Consider the following 14,515-nt stretch of genomic DNA (forward strand, 5'->3'; position numbering starts at 1 on the left):
TCAAAAGTAGAAAATTCAACACAAGCCGGCACGGATTCAACAAGTGCTGCAGCTAATTTGGAGACGAGATGTGATTGTTGATTCAAGTATGGTGCAGCTGTGCCGACGACGGAGCCCGTGCTTGTGACCAGAAGACGAGGCGTTGTTGTCGAGACTCAAAATGGATTTCTGTTTGGCTTGTTTGCAGTACGGACTTATGCACAGTGGTTTGGCCAAAGGCAAGGTACGAGGCACATGGTGAGACGCACCTTCCAGCTTGGAGGGTGGGACGTGGAACAAAGCTCATTCAACACAGCGGCAAGCTCCATGTTCTTTGCATCATGGAGCTTTCCGTCTCCGGTGGGACAACCAGGCTACCTAGGTATGTATTGATTTCAACAATACTCAAGTGGCTGGTCACCTCCTGAGACACTCGGTACCAGCAGCCTTGGAGCTGCAGCTTCATCCATTTGATGTCAATCAAGTTGGCTGATTATTCTTCACCTCAATTCGCACATGCATGTGGATGGATGGTGGGACCAAAACGTCTCTGCAGCAATTTTGTTCACGAGACCTGACTTGACCAGCTGAAAGAGAAGTGGGGCGGTGAAATGCCGCAGTTTAGCCAAAGCTCAAGCTCCAACCTCGTAAAAATTCAACTTTAGCTCCCACATCCGACTTCATCCTTCGACATCTCAGATAGACATTGCTTTCCTCGTCTTTCTACAAAGGGACTGCCCTGCCCGTGTCGCTGCAGTGATCGCAGCTTGAACAGTCTGCTCTTTGAATGGTCCTGCTGGTCCATTCCTCTTTGGAGCTTATTGCGCGGCCATGTCCTAGACAGAGTAAGTGCTCTACCATTCTCATTGAAATCTTCACCTTGCCAATCCTGTGCCGCCTCTGTTCCCTCGTCTACCTTGAATCTATCAATAGCGAATGTGGACGATGTAGCGGCATCGTCAATTGGATCTATGCTATCCCGCCAGTGCCATATTATGACCAAGTGCGAGAACCTCACTGCTACATGATGACACCTATCCTACGGTGCTTAGGGGAATTCTCCATTCACTTGGACCTCGATGATTGCCCATAATTATAGACTACAACGGTATCTGATCGCATTTTTTAACACAATTCTTTATTCCCTTCATTTGCGTTTTATTTTACAAACTTACTCATGGTTGCTAACCGCATCAAGCAAAATGATTCCAGCTCGAAATGGCTGAGACTCAAACACAACCCAAACAAAATGGCCAAATAACGGCCCCTCCAGCGCAAGCTGGTGCCAAGAACACAAATCCTCAGAAACGGGGCCCTTCCATCCACCAAATTTACGCTCTTCCTGCCCCAATCCGCACATTTCCGCTTCCAGCCTTCTACCCCAATAATCCGATATCATTATTCACCGTCGCATATGCATGGCTTCGGCAGACGTTTGCACCGCCACCTGCGGAACCGGCTGTCGTCCACCAAGGCATATGGTCGGAGAAAACCTTCTCCGTGCATATCACTGATGAAAAGTCAATGAGGGCATTGTGGGAACAGGGATTCTACGGCAAGGGCAGTTTGAGTCGCAGTGAGCCGAATTGGTTGAAACGGGAGCAAGTTCGTAGAGGATTGCAGGAAACACATGTCAGTGAAATCCTGACTGTGCAAAGGCGAGAAGAGCGAGTCCAGGCCAAGTGGGAGAGAGCACGACTGGAGCAGGAAGCAATTCGGCAGACGCGACTGAAAGAGGCTCAGCAAGCCGAAGCTGATAGCCAGTCTAAGCTGGCAACCCTGCTACCGCCTATGGCTCTGACGCCTCCGTCCGTGGTCGCGCCCGTTGGTCCCCTGGAGCTGCTCTCTCTCCCCAACTCAGACGACGACGCGGCGAGGAAATCCAAGGCTGTCAATGACACGATTATTGCAGTGCGAGCCGCAACACAGGCAATAACAATTCCACTGCCAGTTGATATCGTACCGCCCAGCATTCTAGAGACGAGCAACGGCATCATTGACACCAACGTTGTTACCGCTGCGTCCCTTGAAAGTGACTCGCCAGAGTTGAACGGTCAGCCAAATGGCCTCAACATTGCGACGCCACAGCCACCGGCATCTGAAGCATCAAGTGACTCTACAGAAGACAAGTCTCTGAAGCGCCAAAAGAGCGTTCGCTTCTCTCCCAAAGTGGAGTCGACGACTTTCAACCTGGCAGATCCGCCAAGCCCACATCACTCCCTCAACGGGAAAAACAAACAATTGTACTTGAACGGAGACACCAATGGGTCTGCAACGCCCGAGCAAGACAGGAAGCTCTCCGCAGAGGATTCGGAGACCACCATTGTCAACAAAGAACACCTTCAGCTTACACCTGAGGAGGCATTCTTTCTCACATTTGGATTCGGGGCACTTTCTATCACGGATCCAAGTTCTGGCAACATCTTGTCAACCAAGGAATTACTGACTTTGTTTCGGCGAAACTCTTTTTTCCCTCCCCGAACGGGAGAACCAGACGAGCCGGACCTTGAGCCGGACGATGGCTTCTTGATTCACTACGCAGTATACCACCACTTCCGATCTCTTGGGTGGGTGCCACGCGGAGGCATCAAATTCGGAGTCGACTGGCTTCTCTACACGAGGGGACCAGTGTTTGACCATGCCGAATTTGGCCTCATTGTCATCCCATCCTACTCTGACCCTTGGTGGAAGAGTAGAGGGAGACGGGGGCCACAAAAGACATGGCACTGGCTACACAGCGTTGTACGTGTATTATCTCATGTTATGAAGAGTCTTGTATTAGTGTATGTGGATATCCCGCCGCCACCAAGATTCGATGCGGCCCTGGAGACGGGCTACGCAGAGGCATTGAAGCTGTACAAGGTGCGGGAAATCATGGTGAAGCGGTGGTCGAGCAATCGCAATCGATAGCATGTGAATATGAATATATGTAAAACGTAACAATAAAAATGGTAAATCATGTTAAATCATACCGAGCCAATGCGGTGAAAATGGCACCTTGACTGGGTGCATGCTTCACTTCACGTGTATGAGCAACTACTGACATGTGGGGTTTCAAGCTCGGGCTGGGGATGACATGACAGCTAGATGGTCGAAGGTGGGGTGACGGCTGAGAACGGATCAACGGATGTCGACTACTTGGGGAGGTCACGGTCTTAAAATATGGTCAAAAAATACAATAAAATACTCATTGAGCCGCATTATGTACGAACAAGGATATTATAAGCTCGTGATGTCGGATCAAAGGATGCAGACGTGTTGTAAATGACGCTTGCTGATCCAACAGCAGCCAGCCCACCAAGACGAAACCCAACTTCAACCCCGGCAAGTCAATCCATGAGACGGCGATACGCCGAGGTCCGGACAAGGAAAAGTTGTCGGATCCTCCACAATTCCAAGATGCCATAATGCGGATAAAGTAGCCTGATCAGCGACCATTTCTGTCTCCCTCTCCTTCTTCTCCCCTTCCATAGAGCTACGAGGCTCAAATAGGACCCAATTGATCACTTTGTACTCCGTACATCCTGCATCCGTGTCCATGCTCGCACCAAGAGCCGCCGCCATGCGCGGATGCGGCGCACCCCTCCGTGCAACCCAAACCACACAAGCCGTCCACCCCTCACGACGACGAGCACAACCACCGCAACTCCTTCGCAACATACACAACACATGTCCTCGCAGCAAGAAACTCAACCTGCCCTCCGGCCAAGTCACGCAGACTACTGCCCCCTCACCATCCAAATACTGGCCCAAGTATGAAATCCCCCAAGGCGCCCCGCAACTCATCTACGACCCGAAAACCAAAACCAACGATCCCATCACAATCTCATGGACAGACGAACTCCTCTTCGTCCAGGATGGACCGGACGGCTCCCCTCGGGCCCTGAAACCGGCCACCCTCCGCGATAGCTGCACCTGCACCGCCTGCAAAGACCCGTCCTCCGGCCAAAAGTCCTTTGCGAGCATCGAAATCTCCCCCAAGATAGGCATATCGTCCGTCCGCGCAACCGAGTCCGGCCTGGGAATCACTTTCTCCAACGACATGGCGCGGTACGCAAACCACGAAATGATCCTCCCCTGGACGCAACTCACCGCCTCACCGAAGCGACCAGCCCTGAACCCGTCCCTCAAAAGCAACATCCTCCGCCGCACAGGCGTCCAGTACTGGGACGCGGCAACCCTCGCCAAGCATGTCCGCAAGATCCCCTACAGCGACTTCATGGCCGACGGCCCCTCCTTCTGGGACGTCGTCATCGACATATGCCGCCTGGGGATCGTGTACCTCAAAGACGTGCCGCGCGACGAAGCCTCCATCGTGAACATCACCACCCGCATCGCCAACATCCGCGAGACCTTCTACGGGCGCACCTTTGACGTGCGCGCGAAGCCTAACGCCGAGAACGTCGCCTACACAAGCGGCTACCTAGGTCTACACCAGGACCTGTGCTACCTCGCTCCCCCACCCATGATCCAGGTCCTGCACTGCATGGACAATTCCTGCTCAGGCGGGGAGTCGCTCTTCAGCGATGGCGAGCGCGCAGGCCGTCTCCTCTGGCCGTTCGTCTCGCAGGGCGGCAAGATGGCCAGTCTGGCGGAGCACCGGGTGCCGTATCAGTACGACAAGCACGGGTACTTCTACCATGCGGACAGGGCGGTCATCGACGCGGATGAAGATGGCTTCGCGGGCGTGTACTGGTCGCCGCCGTTTCAGGGCGGGTACAGCGCCAATCTGGGGAGGGATATCACCGACTGGATTGAGGCGGCGAGGGTGTTTGAGGGGTTGGTGAATGATGAGAGTGCCGTGCATAGCTACAAGATGGAGGAGGGGGAGTGTGTGCTGTTTGATAATCTGAGGACTATGCACGGTCGGAATGCGTTTGATGCGGGTAAGGGCGGGTCGAGGTGGTTGCGTGGTGCGTATATTGCCCGGGAGGACTTTTTGAGTAGAGCTGCGTATATACCTGATGGGCAGGCGGAGATGTATAGAGGGAGTGAGGAGTGGACGGGGGACAGGGCGCAGGGGGAGTTGAGGGATGGGGAGTGGTGGGGAGATGTGGTGAGGAGGGTGAGGGAGGTGGATGGGGATGTTGAAGCCTGATAGACGAAGAGGATAGAGGATAGATTCTAGGCATAAATGTGTCTTGGATAGAATAGATATATGGCGTAGATAGAATACACTTCTAGCGTGGACATGCCTATAGCCGAAATGTCTACCTGTTCACCCATCATCTGAAGTTTGGGGGCGTCTTTGCGTAAGGCCATCCATCAGACGAGGTCGACGTGTCCATGGTTAGAGTAGCATACATAGCTGCTGGACGACATATGACCCAAGATCAAGATTCTTACATGAGATGACAAGGTCAGGGACTTATCCGCGACATCAAGACCTGGCACTGTTTAGGAAGGGTTTGTCCATTGGGTGCAAGTGCCTAGTTTCCATGTCCACAGTCTCCTTGTATAGTATCGTTAATGCATGATCAATTTATTAGCCAGCATATAGCTAGGGACCAAAAGTGACATAATCCGTCTACTACACTAATTTTGTGCATTACCACTTCTTTGCTTCCACTCCCTCCGGCGGAACAGTCTCAACCGTACGACTACCCACATCATTCCAATCCGTGCTCAGACTTGTGCCATTACTCTCAACAAAACTCTTCATCATGGCCCTTTGTTGCTCTGGAGTCGCGCCCATGTACAGCTTCTTGAAGAAGTCATTAACACTCGAATCTTCTTCGTCTTCCTCTTCGCCAATCTTGTCCCAGTTCTTGGGGCCAGAGCGAGATGAAGACGGGTATGCATGGGCGGGAGCATGGTCATGTGCGGGAGGTGCGGGAGGCGAATTCCCATTTCCAGTTTCGGCTGCCGGCGCGGCCTTGGTCTCCTTTGCCTTGGCGTCTGCGTCGTCCATGGCTCGCTTTCTTGCCTCCTCCGGTGCTTGGAGCCTAGAACCAGTAAGTTTTCTGTAGATGGAAGGAGAAGAAGGGGGCTCAACATACTCTTTGTCGTTTTCGGCAGCTTCTTTGGCTTCTGACTTATCTTTGGTGATTTGTGGCCATTTTCCGGGCACTTTCTTGGCCAGTCGTAGCTCGATCTTGCTGGGCGTAACATTGTATCTCGAGTTGTCTGGGTCGATTTGGCCGTATGTCTCGAGAAGGAATTCTTTCTCCTCTCCGTTTGGATAGATCAGATAATTCAAGTGCACAGAGTCTGGGAGAAACTCCACATGCAGTTTGTCCTCGTTGAGCCCTTTGCTGAAGATGGACACCGAAATATACAGCCTGGTTTGGTAATCCTGCAGGCGAGGGGGCCCATCAGTTGGAAGAACCACGACTGGTTCCTCGACATAGGATACCTCCTCAATCTTCTCGTCCGCCTGCAGAGCCGCAAGCTCTTTGCGCTCCGGCTGCAAGGACACTGTCGCTTTCCGGCCCTCATCATCAGCAGGTAGCCTGTTCATGGCAGCGAGAGCTTGAAGACGAAGGCTACTCGCTTGACGCCATATCGCAGCATGGGGTGGTGGAGTGCCCATCAGTGCCCCTTCTTGGTAAACTCGAGTGCCAGCTTCCTCCTTCGCTTCGTCGGTAGCCTCTTTGAGGCTTGCTTTCCAGAATCCATTTTCATCAGAATTTTCTTTCCTGATATCTTCCTTGTCAAGTGCGGCATGACCATGAACCAGACGCATGGAATACATGGCGCAACAGTCGGCGTTGGCGTACTGACCCAGCCGGAAGTAGGCGACGCCTCGACGATAGTGTGCTTCAATCATGAGATCTCGCTTGTTCCGATCATACGCGTTGTGAAAAGCGAGATTAGCGTCGTCAAGTGCTTCTTCGAATCTGCCGACGCTGACGAGGGCTTTGGAGCGGGCGAGCAGCCACGCTGGGTTGGGGGATCCCTGTAGAGCTTTTGAGAGCCTGATGATGGCTTTATCCCAGTTCCTATCCTCGATGTCTAACAGGCCGCGGGTGGCCATCGAAATGTGTGCCATTTTGGTGGTGATCCCGAGAGAAAGAGTATGTTGCAGATGAAGTATGTCTACGGAATAGGATGAGAGCTTTTTATAATGCCAGTGTAGAGAGGCTGGTCCAAAACAAAGGAGCTAGCTGTTGATTGTTGATGAGGTGGGTTTTAGCTTTGAACTTTGAGGTGCTTCATGTCGTAAGTGAACTTTGACAACCAAGGTAGACACTAGAGTTGGGCCTGCCTCTGACAATGCCGCGAAAAGTGGGGCGACAGTTGCCTGCTTGTTTGCCAACCAGCTGTCGATCATCTGTACATATGTACAGACCCAACTTCCCAACAGCTGGTCATTGCTCGACGCCGCGATGTCGAGGTTCGCTTCAAAGTTTCCCGATGGTAAAGTACCTTAGGTGCCTAGCCTAGATACCTACCGGTAGGTAGCTTGCAAAGTTTTCTGCACATGCCAAACCCAAATCACCGCAGTGAGTTACGCATCGCGCCAGTAAACTCTTTAACTCAAACTCATGTTCCAGAGATCATTGACAGCTGTGCTCGATCCTCCTGCCTCTGGTTGCACTGTTCATCGCGGCCAAACGGAAGGCGTTCATGTTGACATCGGCTCCTGCACGTACCTTGAAGCGAGTCTTTCGAAAGAAGCAGTTAATTTGATAATAATCCCCGCGAACAGTGATATCTGGACCTTAGATCAAGTATCGCCTACTACTGAAGTACCCAGCAACTACTACCGACCATGCAGAAACAAGCGAAACACCAGGCGAAACCAGAAGGAGGTCCGGCACACCAGTTCACCCACCATCTACCTCGATAGTTCACCGGCCCCAAAAACAAACCTTCATAAACAAGCCCCTCGTATCATATTTTTACCACATAGTTATTTCTAAATACCCATCAATATACGTCATCTCCCATTTATCTTCCCCCCAGACGGCAATATGGATACCCAGTACCAATCCCCAAGTGTTAGCCTTGAACCGCCGGTACCTCCTCCGGAAGCACGCCAATTCCAAGTTCGCCCCTACATCAAAGACATACTCAAGCTCAACCACGGTACACAGAACTGGTTGAAAGAGCGTCAAGCTAGAAACTTGGCCGTGGCACGGAGTTCATATACTACAACGAGAAGCTTTTTCCCATATTCCGCTATCATCGCACCATTACCAAGCCATGAAAGACAGACAGACAGACAATTTAACCGTATTAAGTATTATCACATTACATCCCTCCCTGTCTTAACCCATTATATCCCAATCTTGACATCAGGGTACTTCTTCGCAAACAATCCCAACGCCTTCAATGTGAATGTAAACTTGTAGTTAGGATACGAAATCATGCAAGACTTGTTGAACACGCCCTCGATCGCTTCTTGGAGCCACTCGCCATTCTCCTGCTGTCTTTCCATGATCAACTTGATACCCTTCTTCAAGGGTTCGACATCAGGATAGTCAGCCTCAATAAGGCCAATCAATGCCCACGATGTTTGGACAACCAATGAGCCCATGGGGTGCTCATGGTATTCCATTGTTTCGCAAGCCTATAACTTGTTAGTATTTCATACTATTATACGTTTTTCTTTCTCACGACGCACCTTGTAGCTTTCGGACCAGCCGCCATCCTCTCGCTGCTTGGAAAGGAGGAATTCGCAGCCGCGTCGCGAGATTTTGCTATTGGCATACGTCTCGCCAATGCTAGCCATGCTTTCCAGCGCAAACATGGTTGCATACGTGAAACAAATTCCCCAGCTGCCGTACCAGCTACCGTCAATTCGCTGATTTGTCTTGATCCAGTTCGTAGCTCGGCTGATGAAGAGTTTGATTTCCTTTGTTCTGTAATCCGGCCAGTGTTTATTGAATAGCGAAAGAGCTGTAACGCAAGCTGTGGTGCACTCGGGGTAGTCGTACTCAATCATGATTCGTCCAAACACTTCAGCGGCATTGAGCATTTCCATGTACTCGCCGGCTCGTCTAGCCTCGTACGAAGATAACGCGCCATTGTCGTTTTGATAGAGCAGCAGAGTGTCTACTGCGTCAAAGATGCGCTGGTCCTCTAGCACTGTCGGGAACCCGCCGACCTTTTGGAGCAGGATGATGGCCTTCAATGCTTCAGAAATACAGTCGCTGACGCCATATCCTTGGTCTCTATTGCTGAATGGCCAGCCGCCCTTTCGTGGTTGTCGATAGCACTTCTCCTGGTCTGCGCAATTCTCTCGAATCTGCTGACGCTCCAAGTATTCGAGTGCTCGTGTTAGCATGGGCCGCCAGCGTTCGTCGTTCTGAAGACCGGCCTCAAAGACACCCTGAATCAAGAATGCAGTGTCCCAGCATTGGACGCCATTGGTACCATTGCAGAGCATACCCTCATCCTTCACCCACAAATATTCGTCCAGTCGTTCAATGTGTCTTCTAGTGCTGAAAGCATCGGGGCCGTCTCGAATATAGCATACAATAGTGTTCATAGGCGCATTTACAGGTGCCAAGTCTGCATATCCTGTGTTGGCATCCTCCATGTCTACTAGCTGGCTGACCCATTGCTCAGCTCGCTCTTTGATGAAATTGGGTCTGAGATAGGCGTTCCAGACATTGACAATAAACCAGTTGGCAGTGTTAAGAAGCCATGATTTGGGGTGATAGTTGTCGCCAGGTGCGATGCTGTTTCGATGGGCGGCCCAGTTTATTTCGGCATGTGGTTGCGTAAAGAGCTCCTCCTTGAGACCACGAATGACATCCGTTTCTTCGCAGCTCCATTTCTTTGAGTAAATGTATCCCATGGGCAAGAAGACCATTCGGATGTGAATCCACCACCTCCAAGGCGCAATAGGTACCCAATCTGGAAGCAGCCAAATCTCAGGCGGCACGGGATTGACAATATCCCAGCTTACCACACCCAGGGTTGCCAACCAGAACTTGGCCCAGTGCGGTGAGTTGACAGCTCCTCCGAGTTTGTGCAAGGTACCCCGAGCCTTGACCATGAGAGGGTCCTCAGGGTCAACACCAACCAAGCGCAGCACCGTGTAGTTGAGTGTGATGCCGAAGACTGTGCTTTCACCTTCAATGTGCAATCCCCAGCCGCCGTCTTCGGGGTGCGCTCGAGCCGCCAGGTAGTCTTTTATCGCGGTTGCGTATGCGGATGGAATTGGCGTCTTGGTGACATACCAAGAGACGACTATGCCGGCAAGGAGAAACATTGGGCCTCCGTATTCGCATCCCCAATGACCCGAAGGTAGTTGAAGCTTTTCGAAGAATTCGAGTGCATTTTTAGCAGCATCCAGGGGCGTCTCGGCTTTGGGAAGAGCAGGGAGGTCCTGTTGAGTCGAAGGTAAGCACGCGTTTTGTAAGAATGGCTCGCCCAGATGCTCTTACCAACGGTAGACCCAAGTAATATTTCTCAGCATAGCTCTGAGGCCACTCTTGGGCAGCTTTCTTGGTCGTTAGGTAGTGCCATGTGTGGCGACTATCGTCGTCCTTCATCCGCCATCTTGTCGGGTCCGTCTTTGCTTCAATCTTGGGTTTCTTGGGAAATCCAAGCTCTGTGTCGCTTGCTCTCTTGCGCGACTTGGCGGTGCCTACGTCCCTCCCTGTTGCAGTAGCCATGTTGAATGTGCGCGGTAGAGCGAGTGCAGCTACCTTGAGGCCTGAAACATTTAGCAAAAGCGCTCAATTGGCCGTAATGGATTGCGATTGTCTGTATGAACTTGTGGGAGAGGGGCTAAATTAAAACCATCAGGAGCTGTGTGCTTGATGGTTTGTGATGTACCCCGTAATGCGGAGTGGCGGACCATTAGACGGCTCCGCTAGCAGCTCGAAAGACGGCAAGTGTTCCCATTGCACCTGCCCCTTGCTGCCGAAACCTTGGACTGTGCACGGACAAATCAGACCACTTCGAGAGGCGCAGCCACATCACCTTGTGTCTAATACCAATCACAAACAAACCCACAGTTGAATTTCATCTTGGACGCAGCACTCCGTAATTCCATGTCGCCATTTCAGTTCGGCTACGGATTACGTATGCATCTCCTGAGGGAACCAATCTAGATCTCTATCAGCAGGATGTCACCCAACAACCGAAACATGAGTCAGGAAGAGCCAATACCGACGGAGAGTTTGAATCATGCCGGTGCTGCCATATCACGAATCGAAAGCATCATGGAGTCCGTCATCGACAAGTTGTTGCGACATGAACCCATGAGTATTGCTTTGGCATCTCGCAGAAGTCTGCGGCGGCGTCAGAATCAGACGTCGTCTAGGCAGGTCGACTTTCCCGGTCGTTCAGCTCAGGAAGCACAGCGATTCGGTATTACAGTGCCTTAACTCAATTTGGTGTTTTCTGTACTCATCATCGCTAGCCCGTATTCTGCTAATTCTCCAGTTGGCACACGATGCAATAGTCTCGGGCACCGTATTGACCAAGCGGTTCGTGCAGTGCTAGAGAGACTTATACGTAAATACTAACACAGACAATGAGGAACATATTTTATCAACACCAGGATCTGTTTAGCACACAGAGAGTAGTTGACGAGTTGGTCGACGACATTGCCACGACCGTCGGACTAGATCGCGACGGCTTGAATATTGTTAGTAGAAAGCCATTTGTTTTTCTATCTGGGCTGAGACTGGACTAGGCTGCTTCAGCCAAGGGCAGTTTGGTAGGCCTGCTGAAGATCCAGCTTGAGGATGGCGCAATCATAGATGCATCATCAGGAGGCACGGTACGGGCTACCTGTCTTGGTATTGTCAACTTGGTTTGCTCTAACTGTGACAGGGCATTGTGATTCCAGCTGCTAGGTCCATCCAGAGCATGGATCTTGGGTCAATACAGTGGGTTCTTGTCATCGAAAAGGATGTATGACTGCACTTAGACGCATCGAGAACCTCCCCCTCATGGTGCAAGACACTAATAGCCAGTAGGCAACGTTCAGATCACTCTCTTCTACACAGTTTTGGGAGGTGTCTGGCTGTGGCAAGGGCCTCCTCGTAACAGTACAAAACCCGCTTCGTGCCAAACGTGCAACAGATTCCACTTGGCTAACACGCGAACAAGGCAAGAGGATACCCCGACATGATAACTCGAGCCTTTCTACATTTGCTAGGGAGAGAGCGTCCAGACATACCCATATTCGTCCTCACGGATTTCGACCCAGATGGCCTCAATATATTTCACTGCTATCTGTATGGGTCGGGTAATATTTTGACTGATTCGAGGGCTAACAACCCGTCCATGAGATGGTTGGGAATCAGGTCGCATCATTTGACGTCCATGGAAACAATGTTGCCATTGTCCATCGAAACAGTAAACAGCCAACCGTCGAGTCTCACGGGTACTACGATAACCGACATTTCATCAACGGCTCCTAATGAGGCAGTGCTCCTTACCCTCAGAGATCGCAAAGCCATTGTTGACAGCCTCGCCAGATATGTACGCCGCGATGGTGGCTCCATGAGGCTTCTTCGACGGGAATTGCAGGTGATGCAAATGCTGGGCTACAAGGCTGAAATACAGTTGCTGGATGACTGTGGAAACCTGGACGTCTGGCTAAATAGGCAAATTGAGATAGAAATGACTGGCTTCTAGTCTCCTACGACGGTAGACCTACAATTTATCTGCTGCGAACCAACTTCTGATCTTGTCAGTGTTTGAAAGTCGAGGACATGGAGCTACCCTAGAACACTTTTGGAATGTCAAATCTTGCAACTTCTACGGTGCGAAAACTGCGGGGCAGCAAAAACACACAGTCCCCTCCACCCAAGACAAATTTTTGTGATGCTTCTTCATCTTGTTGTTGAGTCAATACAGCAAAACCATGGCGCCAACACTATCAGAAGATGAGATCGATGATCTCATTTACTTCGCCCGAGTCGGAGAAATGGACGATCTGAAAGAGACTCTTGTGGCCTTGGCAGAGCGAGAGAAGGTGTCACAGGCTGAAATCTTGATTGCAGCCAAGGATGAAGGCAAATCGACGGCATTGCACATGGCAACTGGAAATGGCCATTTAGGTACGTTGAAGACGAGACATAGTATATTGCCATGCCCTCATAGTCAGGTTTCGGGCCAGCCATGTCGTTCGCATGACAAATTGCTGACTGATGAGTTGCAGAGACTGTACGAAAATTGCTCCAATGCTTTGATGACAGGCCAAAGGAAGAAAAGCAGGCGTTCATCGATGATGCTAATGAGCATGGAAACACTGGCTTGCATTGGGCCGCCCTTGGCGGACATCTGGATACCGTCAAACTTCTAATGGAAAATGGCGCCTCACCAGCCTTGGCAAATGAGACAAATTACGTTCCACTGGACTTGGCCAACTTTAACGACAAGCGGGAGGTTGCCGAATATTTCCTGGCTTCTGCCGGTATGCTTGAAAACAAGAACGAGGAGAACGGTCTGGCCAATGCGGCTGAGTCGATCGAGCTCACTGGTGGTGGTGATGATGATGATGATGATAAGGACGATGTAAAAGCTGCATAATGTAACACGGCTTGTTTTGCAAATCACATGGACGCCAAAACCGGGCATAGTTCTTCACAATTTGGGACTGCGATAGGCACAAGCAGGGGCTGATGGTGGTGACGGACCCAACCCGCACCACAGGAAGACATACGTTACATTACCCCAGGATCTAGCACCCAACGGAGATGAGGGCGGCAACCAAGCAAACCGAGGACGGGAAGTTGCAGCAAATTCCCCCAAAAATATATAGACACGGGCCGAACGCGGGTAAAAATGTTTGACTTTTGAACCAAAAATGGATGGGATTTTCGGCAGGACTCAATGACTTACTTAACACGCAATGAGACAGCCGAGCGGGAGATGGCTGGGCGCACTTTTATATAAACCAGGTATGAACCAAGCATTCTAGATTATGCGGACTTTTGCAAGCAACGAATAGTTCCCAAGGAAACCGTTTTCGTAAGGTGGTGTCCTCGCCTCGGAGTGGTAATGTAACAACTCTATCGGAGAGTGGTCGCTTGATCTGGTCACAATGATAGGCAAAGCCAAGGGAAGCACAGATACTTAAGTAGTGGCGGAGACAAGCTCCATCGAGAAAGCTCTAGACCACAGAGTATATCATTGCTTCATCGCACATGGCACAAGGTCCTCCACTTGACAGTCGCCGGCTATTTATGACCGACAGCACCGGGAACGCGTTATCTCCTTTGCGACTCGACCGGGGGAAACGGGGCGTCAATCATTCGGCCAAAGGAATTTTGATAACAGTGGCGTCAAACTGACCCCCACCCCGCTGCCTCTTCGGTTGTCCTCTCTTCGCCCTCCTGTTTTGATCTTCTGGGGATTCCGACTGCGTGGGGGTCACCCCAGAAAACGTGGGACTGTGACACCCCGCGAACCCTCAACCAGACCCTTGACACATCTTTGCTTCCCAATTTCTCTCCCATTGCATCATTTCTGCACGGCTTTGGGCTGAAATTGCCAATTGCGGTGCATCTGCATCAATCCAACAGATTGCTCTTCTTTCCCCTGCAGGGTTCCCAATCCCGTCGTCGTACCAAGAGTAATAAGACACACGACCCCCATCTATATGCCGAGCCGTTCCTGC

The 14,515-nt window shown here is 51.1% G+C and overlaps 6 protein-coding genes across 6 annotated transcripts; 4 read left to right on the forward strand and 2 right to left on the reverse strand.

The window, feature by feature from the left end:
- Window positions 1-1,197: 1,197 nt before the first annotated feature.
- VFPPC_06331 (tRNA-splicing endonuclease subunit Sen2) lies at window positions 1,198-2,889 on the forward strand (the record flags this gene model as incomplete). Its single annotated transcript, XM_018285378.1, has 1 exon — window positions 1,198-2,889. One exon carries the CDS (start codon window positions 1,198-1,200, stop codon window positions 2,887-2,889), a length of 1,692 nt encoding a protein of 563 aa, XP_018142488.1.
- Window positions 2,890-3,541: 652 nt separating this feature from the next.
- On the forward strand, window positions 3,542-5,077 carry VFPPC_06332 (gamma-butyrobetaine dioxygenase; the record flags this gene model as incomplete). Its single annotated transcript, XM_018285379.1, has 1 exon — window positions 3,542-5,077. The coding sequence occupies one exon, from the start codon at window positions 3,542-3,544 to the stop codon at window positions 5,075-5,077; it is 1,536 nt and encodes a 511-aa protein (XP_018142489.1).
- Window positions 5,078-5,527: 450 nt separating this feature from the next.
- VFPPC_06333 (oxidosqualene:lanosterol cyclase) lies at window positions 5,528-6,970 on the reverse strand (the record flags this gene model as incomplete). Its single annotated transcript, XM_018285380.1, has 2 exons — window positions 5,528-5,924; window positions 5,979-6,970. 2 exons carry the CDS (start codon window positions 6,968-6,970, stop codon window positions 5,528-5,530), a joined length of 1,389 nt encoding a protein of 462 aa, XP_018142490.1.
- Window positions 6,971-8,200: 1,230 nt separating this feature from the next.
- Window positions 8,201-10,550, reverse strand: VFPPC_14013 (lanosterol synthase; the record flags this gene model as incomplete). Its single annotated transcript, XM_018291784.1, has 3 exons — window positions 8,201-8,494; window positions 8,549-10,261; window positions 10,320-10,550. 3 exons carry the CDS (start codon window positions 10,548-10,550, stop codon window positions 8,201-8,203), a joined length of 2,238 nt encoding a protein of 745 aa, XP_018142491.1.
- Window positions 10,551-11,006: 456 nt separating this feature from the next.
- Window positions 11,007-11,267, forward strand: VFPPC_16312 (hypothetical protein; the record flags this gene model as incomplete). Its single annotated transcript, XM_018294065.1, has 1 exon — window positions 11,007-11,267. The coding sequence occupies one exon, from the start codon at window positions 11,007-11,009 to the stop codon at window positions 11,265-11,267; it is 261 nt and encodes an 86-aa protein (XP_018142492.1).
- Window positions 11,268-12,757: 1,490 nt separating this feature from the next.
- On the forward strand, window positions 12,758-13,425 carry VFPPC_06334 (ankyrin repeat containing protein YAR1; the record flags this gene model as incomplete). The annotated part of the gene is made up of 2 exons (XM_018285381.1): window positions 12,758-12,953; window positions 13,055-13,425. 2 exons carry the CDS (start codon window positions 12,758-12,760, stop codon window positions 13,423-13,425), a joined length of 567 nt encoding a protein of 188 aa, XP_018142493.1.
- Between the last annotated feature and the right edge of the window lie 1,090 nt (window positions 13,426-14,515).

This window comes from Pochonia chlamydosporia, chromosome 5 (genome assembly GCF_001653235.2).
Source record: "Pochonia chlamydosporia 170 chromosome 5, whole genome shotgun sequence".
In the NCBI taxonomy this organism is placed as follows: Eukaryota; Fungi; Ascomycota; class Sordariomycetes; order Hypocreales; family Clavicipitaceae; genus Pochonia; species Pochonia chlamydosporia.